Below are 10,533 nucleotides of genomic sequence, written 5' to 3'. Positions count from 1 at the left end.
GTTGTTTTTGTCGCACTGCTTTGCTTTATCTTGGCCAGGTCACAGTTGTAAATGAGAACTTGTTCTCAACTGGCCTACCTGGTTAAATAAAGGTGAAATAAAAAATAATGCATCCTAAAACATTATTCATGTAGACTACACTGTCCCGCGAATATCCCGCCTAAATCACCCTGTTGTCGTGCATTTGGGTATTTTAAATGTGGTCACCCTAGACATGATCAATTACTTGATAACACAACTAACATAACTTGATAACACACATGGTTAACTGCGGTAATGATTACCTGGTTTAATTTTAAATACTGAAAACGTCAATGTCATGGTAAGTTCAGCCAAATAGGCTTTTACTTATTTTTTTTATCATCATATGATATACAGTACTTTAGGGCAGGCCTACCTATAGTCCTTCGTTGTGTCAAAATATAGCCTGCAATATACTACGGTTGTCCGGGAATTTGGGGTCGTGATTTGAAAGTGGATACTGGATACTGGGGTTTGTTTGGCTTCAAATTCAAACTGCTGGCCAATGAGCGAGCGCGTTTAGCAGAGCGCTCTAAAACGCAGGCTTGTGTACATAGATCTGGTTGCACAACTTTCGAGTAACCAATGCCTACTACGGATGGGCCGGAACTGAGTTCAACGCAAAATACAAATGTGCTTTTTCTGGCTACATTGTTCCACACGTAAAGGAGGATCCCTTAATTTAATGGTTACTGTATATTCTAAATAGCAACATTATGGCTCAATCGCAATTTTTGGACGATTCACCTGGAAGGTGGCCGTCAACAAGACAGGGAAATTATTTGAATGTACAGGAGTTGTACAACGAAAAGCACCGATTAGCGTTAGAGGAGCTTATTTCAGGTGGAGTTGATTCCTTTCTGGATTTTCTAAGAAAAGAACAAATTCCGAACTTTCTCTCAGATGACGAGATCAAACAGATTGGCCGTGCCGCGGCGGTCCCACGCTTTGCGTCCCTCCAGGGTGAAGACGTGATCATTGAGCAGTCGGTAAGTAGCTCCATGGACTGCTCCTCGGTTACTTACTTTCCAGAGGTCTCAGACGTGGAGCCACCGCTGTTGGAAATCGGCTGGCCCGCCTTTACATCGGGCTCTTACCGAGGAGTCACTCGTGCTGTCGCACACTTCCAACCCAGCTATGGGGAATGCATCTATAGTTGTAAGGAAGCAGCGAGAAGAATGATAAAAAGTGCCAAGGAGGTAATAAATGAACAAAATATTAAAATGGTCACCAATAGGCATACCACGTGTTGAGTTTTATGTGTGTTGTTTAGTGATACATATTAATGTTATAGGCATGTATGGAAGGACCCATTTTGTATTTGCCTGAATTTGGCACACCTCCAATGTAAAATTCAAACCAGCCATGCAGAGCAGGCTCTAGCCTTTTATGGGCCCTCCTACGCGAGATTTGGTTTAGATAGCTGGCTAGTCTTATTTACCAATCAAAAAATTGTTAGCTGACATGGCTAATTGAGTGACTGACATAACAATCGAGAAATTGCTGAGGAACAATCAAATTTCAAACTTTCACATTGTGTGTTCAACTATTATGACTCACAACAGTAAGTTGAGACTGGATTTCTCAGTTTTAAAGCAAGTTTTTTGCAGTTCTACACATTTTACAATGGGGAGGAGAGAACATTTTTAAATATTATAGCAAATGCCATGCAATTCTACTAATTTTGGGGTGGAGAAACATTTCTTTATGTTTTAAAGCTGTTGGCAATTCTACACATTTTGCCTTGACTTATGCCATGTTAATGATATCTTAGTAAGAGTGACTAACAAAATCAATGCCATGCACCCTGGAGGTCAGGGCACCTTGGCAGGTATTCGGCCATGTTTACTACAAGGTTAGATAGTAGGCTAGACTAATTTACCAATCTAAAAATTGTTAGCTGACGCCTATGTTTGGTTTGGGCTAAATCGAGTCCGGTCCAAAAAAAAACATCTGTGGTCATTGAAATCAAGGCCAGAACGGACGGACCAAATTTGTATGTCTTTTCAACGTCCTTGGACGTTGGAGTCGGACGGTGCTCCCTGGGGGATTGACAAGGTCTGGTATATAAATATTTGTGAGGTCTGGATGAACCTTTATTTTGATGTTCAGCTTCTCAAAAGCATTGTTTTTTTTTTCTCCTTTATAATTCACAGATTCTTATAGAAAACTATATTACCCATTTTGAAGAGCAGTAGATACTTGCTCATAAAGGTCAGACAAAAGAAAGAGCCCCATTAATGTTAGTCACATGTTCAAACTCAATACATTTCTGGACATGTTGGAACTGTCAGTTTGATGCAGTTTCCTTACCATCCTGATGAGTTGACGTTCCAGAAAAGATAATGAGGAAAAGGCTCCAAACTACCAAGTCTGTGGTTCGGAGGAGCACCTACAGTAATAGTACATCAATGAATGTGTCTGAACATGCTTTTCACAATGTTTGTGTGCTCTTTTTTTAATGCTTAGCCTTGGGTGTTGATCTGCCTATGCGTGCAGGTGCGCTGTAGGTAGGTTTTACAGAAAGTGGAGAAATCAGGTTTGAGTTGCAGTAAATTGAATTTCTCTCTGCTTCAAGCCTTATAGTTGTGCAGCATCAGTTTGAGAATATCAATTTAGAAAATGCCCCAAAGGGCCCTTGATCTGTACGCTATTGAGTTATTATCCTTGAGAGGGCACTAGAAAATACAATTTTATCAAGAAATGCTAACATCGTTGCAGCAAATTTCTAACCTGCTTCTGGAGAACATGAGGTCAGACATCAGCAGGAGTTCTAAAAGCACCTCACAATGAGCCTGATTGTCCCTGTCAGAGAAACTCATTTGTTTGCTGACCAAGCATTTACATATGATTGCAATGGCAACAGACCACAGTTGACTGCAAGCGAGGATCATTTAAGTACACATGACAGAGAAAGTGTGGCCAATAGAGGAGCTGGCTCAGTGTTTTTTTCCTTCTTAATGTTTGATTAAGACCTGGTTTTTGGGCACCAGCAGGTGTAAGAGCCCATTCAGAGTGACCCTGCCTCACAAATAGTATGTCAGAAGAGCAGCCTCTTTAAAATTGTAAACCGGACCTGAATGGTGCTTTGACTAACCAATGATTGATGTACCATTACAGGTGATTGCCATAGTGACAGACTCTCTGACAGACCTGGACATATTCAAGGATCTTCAGGAGGCGTGCACGCAGCACAGAGTTCCAGTCTACATCCTGCTGGAACACTCCTGTGTGCCCGCATTCCTCAAAATGTGCAACAACATCAATGTGCGCCTGGACGAGCTTCTGGTATGTGGGTGTGATGACTCCACCTTTGTGTCGTATCTCGATAAGCACCAGGATAAGCCATGATTAGAGTTTCAATGCATACCTAGTTTAAGTAAAGGTTCAACAAAATGAAACTGATGGTCATATAATGCATTGTTTTCATGATCAATGGAAACATTGCTTGTTTATGACTTACTTAGTAGCATGATCATGCTGTCTTCATGTTTTATAAGTGACCAGTGACTGGCTTGTATTTCATACTGTTTTTGTTTCATTCCTCATTAAAGCAAATGCGAGTGAGGACCATAACTGGTGGTACGTACTTCATGAGATCAGGGGCCAAGATTACTGGAAAGGTTCATGAACGGTTCATGTTGATTGATGGGAACCGAGTGGCTACAGGCTCCTACAGGTAAAGACTTCCTGCTTTACTAACAAGGCATTATACAGTATAGCATTGAAAAACGTCCCAAGCAATAAGCAATAAAACATTACTAAATACTTTCCCCTTGTATGAATCAAGCTACTGTAAGTGATGTAGCCATCCTTATTTGACTGAAATGGGGTATACAACTGTAAAGCATTTTGGTTAATTCTTAGGTTCAATTGGACTGATGGTAAACTAAACAGCAGCAACCTGATTGAGTTGTCTGGCCAGATCACTGAGAACTTTGATGAGGAGTTCCGCATCCTGTATGCCCAGTCCATGCCTGTTATTACCAGGGGCCCAGCCAGTGCCCGAATCAGTGGCATCTACGACCACCTGCTCATCAAACTCCCCATCACGTCATCCCCTCAGCCGGCCAGAGAAAGGCCCCCAGTCGAGTCTGTCGGTCTGGAAGTATTGGGCAAAATTGTCTGTCTGACCAGCACACCCAGCCGGGCCCAGGCTGTGGCAGTGCTGCCCCCCAGAGAGGACACTGGGGCGAGGGGCCGTAAGAGCAGCCCGGTCTCAGACTCCTCCACCATAGGGGAAGACTGGATGGAGCAGCAGCACATGCAGGAGATCCTGTCTGGAAGTGCTGCCCAGTGCCTGCCTACAGGTGACCCTGCCACTGTTACAGCAGCAGTGGATGTGCTGGTCACACCCCTCGTCACTCCTTGTCATGTCTCCACCCAGACCAGCTTCACCACGGTGGACAGTGGAGTGCAGACAGATCTGACTCAGTACACTAACCGCCTCTCCCCCAACAAGACTACAGTTACCCAGTTTGCCACCACCAATAACCAGACCGACAACATCCAGAATGAAGCTGCCTCCTCAGATTCCATCTCTACCTCCCCCAGGCAGCACCTCGCCCCCCATGGGGTGGACCGTCGCCCTGCAATCCGTCACTGTACCTCGCCCCCCGATGGGAACCTGAGGGAGTGCTTCCACAAGCTGACCAAAGAGCGTCAGTATCACTACTCCAACATCCGCTCCAAGCTGGAGCACATGGGGACCATGCTGTCCCACCGCCGTGAGCTGGTAGACCTCACCAACATGGCCTTGGGGCCCGGGCTGCATAGAGCATGCAAGTCCCAGAAAGAGTGGGAACAGAGGCAGGGGCATAACCCTGGCCTGCTGATGGACAGTGTGGGCATGGACACTTGGCCAAGGGCCAGATGTTTACAATAAAATAACTTATTGAGCTGCAGGGCCTTGGAGATGATGGGTGTTGTGGAAAGGGTTCTGTGTTTCGTAGGTATACACTACCTGAAACAAATGGGTTTAAAGGGCAATATGAAATATTTGAGGATTATTCTTCCTTAGTCTTAAGATTTTGAAAGTACACTACATGGCCAGAAGGATGTGGACACCCCTTCAAATTGGTTGATTCGGCTATTTCAGCCACACCCGCTGCTGACAGGTTAATGAAATCTAGCACACAGCCAAGCAACCTCCATAGACAAACATTGGCAGTAGAATGGCCCATCCTGAAGAGATCAGTGACTTTCACCACCTTCGCCACCTTTCCAACAAGTAATTTCATTACATTTCTGCCCTGCTATAGCTGCTCCAGTCAACTGTAAGTGCTGTTATTGTGAAGTGGAAACGTCTAGAAACAACAACGGCTCAGCCGCGAAGTGGTAGGCCACACAAGCTCACAGAACGTGACCGTAGAGTGCTGAAGCCCGTAGCATGTAAAAATCTTTTGCAACACTCACTACCGAGTTCCAAACTGCCTCTGGAAGCAACGCCAGCACAATAACTGTTCATTGGAAGCTCCATGAAATGGGTTTCCATGGCCGAGCAGTCACACACAAGATCACCATGCGCAATTCCAAGCATCGTCTGGAGTGGTGCAAAGCTCACAAATCTGGGTTTGGAGTACACTACCTGCATGAGTGCATAGTGCCAACTGTAAAGTTTGGTGGATAAGGAATAATGGTCTGGGGCTGTTTTTCATGGTTTGGGCTAGGCCCCTTAGTTCCAGTGAAGGGAAATCTTACACTACAGCATACAATTACATTCTAGATGATTCTGTGCTTCCAACTTTGTGGCAACAGTTTGGGGAAGGCCCTTTCCTGTTTCAGCATGACAATGCTCCCATGCACAAGGGGTGGTCCATACAGAAATGGTTTGATAAGATCCGTGTGGACGAACTTGACTGGCCTGCACAGAGTCCTGACCTCAACCCCATTGAACACCTTTGTGATGAATTGGAATGCCGGCTGCGAGCCAGGCCTAGCTGCCCAACGTCAGTGCCCGACCTCACTAATGCTCTTGTGGCTGGATGGAAGCAAGTCCCCGCAGTAATGTTCCAACATCTAATGAAAAGCCTTCCCAGAAGAGTGGAGGCTGTTATAGCAGTAAAGGGGGACCAACACCATATTGATGCCCATGATTTTGGAATGAGAGAGTCTACAAGCATGTGTCCACATACTTTTGGCTATGCAGTGTATGTGTTATTGTGATGCAGCCTTCTTCCTCTTGTTATTGTCAATCTGTCCCCTTTCTTTCAACCCTGTTTGAACATGACTACTAGAAATTGACGTGAAATGGCAAGAGATCAGCCACAGATAGACTGTCATTTGCCTTGACCATTTTTGCCACGAAATGGTACGTTTTTAAGCAAGGACATTGTGCAATAAGACACAATCTGTATAGTTTTTATGAAAATATTTTATTGAACCAAGATTGTCCAATGATTTATTTGAGAAACACTAAGTACAATTCATAAATGGATATTTTATGACAATTTTAAGTGAGCCATTTTGTCTGCTGTAACTAAACTTAATTATGCTGGATTCTAACATGCAGTCTAACTTAACCTGAGTACTGAGAAAGTATAGGTTTTATGATATCGATTGATGTACTTCATTGCTGACACAATGGAAATAAAGGAGTACTTGATTTATATTATCTGTTGTCAGTCATCACTTTTCTTAATACTTTTACTCTGTCCCATCCTCATAATGAGTACTTCAAACCAGTGACCATGTGTCCTTAAACCCAATTCTTAATGCTGCTTTTCATGAAATTGCTGATCTTTATATTATGTGACGTGATCACTATAGAAATGAACCAACAAGTGACAGTGGAATCACTTACATTTTTATGAATAATAATGTTGAGGGCAAAAGCACTTTAAGTCTCATTCATCAGAATATTGTGTTTATGTAGTTATTTTATTGATTGATTGCTATACAATATCTATTAGCCATTGTTTGGTGGTTGGGTGTATTGGCACCCTCTGCCGCTGGTCTCAATTTAACAGCTGGGTGTGGTGTGGGCCACTTTGCATGTGGTAGACGTTCATCCAGCAAATATTTTCAGAGTATATGTCAAGGGAAGCTAAGCAACAGCACAAATTAAGTAATGACACAATAACAATACAGGTATTACACTAGTGTACGTCCAATATTACATCATATGTAAGGCCTTGTACTATACTGCCATAGTTCAGAGTGCCATTTGGGTTTGGCAGGAACATGTTGTTTTTTCTCATCTGAGCACAAAGGTCCTGAGATGATCGAGCCAAGATCTTGGCTCCTTTAAAAAAAATGCCGCCCTCAAATGTGTTACTCAAGAGTTTTTGTGTGAGTAATATTTAGCCATATTCAGGATGGACACCGTGACAGGTACTATGGGTTAAACTGTGTCCCAAGATTGAAGTCTGAAGTTATAAACCAGTTTATTGTTTGGGATTTCCCATTTATTTGTATATAGTTTAGGCAATTCTACAAAAGGAATATATTGGATGGCGTAGAGTTACCTACAAGTATGATAACACCCATTCATTATTTTGCAAACTGTGGTGAACATTATCACTGTAGGCCTATTGCCTCATAACTAGAATCTCCATAAAATATGACCGTATTATTGCGGTAATAACAATGAAAAAGACATTAACAGCAAAAAATCAGTTTGTATTTTGTTTATTTAGAAGCCAGCAGGCTCAATTTACTTTCCCAAAATAAGGCAGCCATTTTACCAACTCACTTTCAGGCTTGTATATTCATCCCCCACAGGGCAGCATATCAGAACCCACTCTATTAATTTATGCAAATGGTCCCAACCTAAGGGATTTGATCTGTGAGTAAATGCACTGGGTGTATTGTGAGAGAAATAAATGAGATTCTAATTGGGTGCTGTAAGACAACCAATGTGTTTGTAATGAAAAAAGTGGCAGGGGCTCCATAGCATAGTGCTCGTTGCCTTTTAGGTTTTTATTCATTTGTGAATAGCATCTTCATGGCAAGATGGCGCCAATAGACATGGTCGCCCTGTTCATGGCTCCTCAGCAACTTTGCAGTATTTGTTTTAGCGTGTGTTATTTCTCACATTATTAGCTCATAAGTCTTTTCCATTAATACATACAGCCGGAAATAACAATTAAGAAACATTTCTCTACACCCGCAATAACATCTGCTAAATATGTATATGGTACCAATAACATTTGATTTGATTTGCATATCCTGCTACACAGTGACAGTATGAATGAAATGTACATCATTTAGTCTATAATTGAATTACTTGTTTTCAATTGCAAGTATATCCTATTTTCAAAGACTGATAGGCTGCTATTATAATAATTAGTTTGTTTTAGTACTTTGACAGGAAAGACAGGCATTCAAAGATTGAAATTAACAGTAGGGTGTGAACTGGCTCTTGATAAGCATTTCAGGTAGTGAAAGCCAGTCTCTTCACAGTTCAAATCAAAATTGATTTGTCACATGTACCGAATACAAAAGGTAGACTTTACCGTGGAATGCTAGCTTTCGAGCCCTTCCCAACAATGCAGTTCTTAAATAGAGTAATAAAAAAATAGTAACACGAGGAATAACATTGAGCTACATACAGGGAATTCCAGTCGCAGATCAATGTGCACAGGTACAAGGTGTTTGAGGGACATGCAGTATGTCCATGAAGGCAGGGTAAAGTGACTAGGCATCAGGATAGATAATAATAAGAGTAAAATAGAGAACAGAGTAGCGGCAGCATATGATTGATGAGTGTAAAAGTGTGTATGTGTATTTGTGTTGTCGGTGTGTGTGTGCAGTGTGTGTATATATAGTGTGCTGTATGTGTTATTCAGAAGGTGAATGGGCAAGACAAAATATTTAAGTTACTTTGAATGAGGTAGGTGCCAGATGCACTGGTTTGTGTCAAGAACTGCAACGCTGCTGGGTTTTTCATGCTCCACAGTTTCCTGTGCGTATCAAGAATGGTCCGCCACCCAAAGGACATCCAGCCAACTTGACACAACTGCAGGAAGCATTCCTGTGGAACACCTTTGACACCTAGTAGAGTCCATGCCCTGACGAATTGAGGCTGTTCTGAGGGCAAAGGGGGGTGCAACTCAATATTAGGAAGGTGTTTGTAATGTTTTGTACACACTGTGTATAGTCTTGTGAGTGTGCATAAAGTCAGTGCAAGATAGGGTTAGTGCAGATAGTCTGGGTAACCATTTCATGAACTATTTCGCAGTCTAATGAATATTTTGCAGTCTTATGGCTTGGGGGTAGAAGTTGTGACTGTCTCAAAGTTTGACCATGTTCAATCAAATCATTCATTATGAACTACTATAATGATCTACTATAATTTCTAAGTTACTAATGACTAAAACCAAGAGTGAGTGCTGTCTGAAACAGGTATTGTGGGGGGTTAAAGGGATCTTCCTAATGGTTCATTTCATCAACAGTACCGTGTCTCTGCCACCAGAGAGAGCTCTAGCCTTGTTTATATCAACATTACATACTGTATGTTGTGGTCTATTGTGTCTGTCTCCAATTTGTCTAAAAACTCGAGGACTGTTTCTTTTGTCTGGTTACCACAACAGTCCATTGATACATGCATTTTCAGAATGACCAGCTACTGTAGTAATTAATTCCGATGGAGAAAAACACTGCAATTTGTACACAATCATTGGATCTTAACTTCTTTCTAAATTGACAGATTTTTTCAATCTCAGGTAAATGACAATTAGAGTCCTTTTACATGTCCTCTTTAGGTCATTTCTCTAATCCCAGGAGGGCAGAATATTTCCTGGTGCATGCTGGGTAATGTCATTTTGGCTGTCATAGTGTCTGACAGAAGGTGTAACGTTGTGTCCCGACAAATTGAATTAAAATATAATCCGATTTGTAACTAAGAGTATACCATTGTCTATTACCTTGAATCACAATTATGGAAATGAGAATTAACATTGTGCTTGTCTTTTTTTGAAAGCAGCATCTCGACCTCCTGTATAATCACTGTTTTCAATCTATAACTGAGGCAGACATGATGCATGCATGCCAGGCATACTAATGCTTTGTGAATGAACCTTTTTGTGTCCGATAGGTCACAATTCTTCATTTCTGGTTTCATTGGTCAGATAAGGTGCACAGTGTTTGCGCGTGTGTGCTAGGGAATTCCTCTCACTCATAACATCAGCAATGTATGTTCACACACTATTTTGCAGGAATCTTTAGGAATAAGAAAAGTTTATGGTAAGGGGCACTTGTCTTTTACTTTGTCAAGTATCTCAGTACCAACCCCACCCTGTCCACCCCCCCACTGATCTCTTATTGAACAGCAATGATGGGGGTGAGACAGACAGTAACAGCCATCCCCATTGATTATTGGATTGGTTTCCATCTCCCTGTAGATGTATATACGCTCCCTTGGTGCCTGGGTGCTGAGGTATTAGCTGCTCTTCTCTCTGTCGTCTAAGTCACACATTTGCAATGACATTCATTAGAGGGGGATTTGAAGAGCGCACAGCAAGGTATGTACACTCATCCTCTGTGCAATTTTACTCAAACTGTTTTAATACC

At 42.1% G+C, this 10,533-nt stretch overlaps 1 protein-coding gene across 2 annotated transcripts; it reads left to right on the top strand.

Annotated features, from left to right (window-relative positions):
• The first annotated feature begins 576 nt into the window (after nt 1–576).
• LOC139413370 (protein FAM83D-like) lies at nt 577–6,634 on the top strand. Of its 2 annotated transcripts, none has more exons than XM_071160661.1 (4): nt 577–1,220; nt 3,142–3,309; nt 3,576–3,700; nt 3,889–6,634. In XM_071160661.1, exons 1-4 carry the CDS (start codon nt 738–740, stop codon nt 4,904–4,906), a joined length of 1,794 nt encoding a protein of 597 aa, XP_071016762.1. In that variant the 5' UTR covers nt 577–737; the 3' UTR covers nt 4,907–6,634. The 2 variants fall into 2 exon arrangements, with proteins under 2 accessions (XP_071016762.1, XP_071016761.1); XM_071160660.1 differs by having other exon boundaries at nt 598–1,010.
• Nucleotides 6,635–10,533: the final 3,899 nt, after the last annotated feature.

Source organism: Oncorhynchus clarkii, chromosome 7, assembly GCF_045791955.1.
Source record: "Oncorhynchus clarkii lewisi isolate Uvic-CL-2024 chromosome 7, UVic_Ocla_1.0, whole genome shotgun sequence".
Lineage (NCBI taxonomy): Eukaryota > Metazoa > Chordata > Actinopteri > Salmoniformes > Salmonidae > Oncorhynchus > Oncorhynchus clarkii.
The sequence above is the reverse complement of the archived record's forward strand: the minus strand, read 5'-3'. Positions and strand labels throughout refer to the sequence as shown.

Excerpts from the sequence above, each read along its gene's own strand:
- LOC139413370 (XM_071160661.1), top strand. The coding sequence starts at position 738 with ATGGCTCAATCGCAATTTTTGGACGATTCACCTGGAAGGTGGCCGTCA. Across the intron at positions 3,310-3,575 it reads TGCGCCTGGACGAGCTTCTG|CAAATGCGAGTGAGGACCAT; the intron begins GTATGTGGGTGT and ends TCCTCATTAAAG. Across the intron at positions 3,701-3,888 it reads GTGGCTACAGGCTCCTACAG|GTTCAATTGGACTGATGGTA; the intron begins GTAAAGACTTCC and ends GTTAATTCTTAG.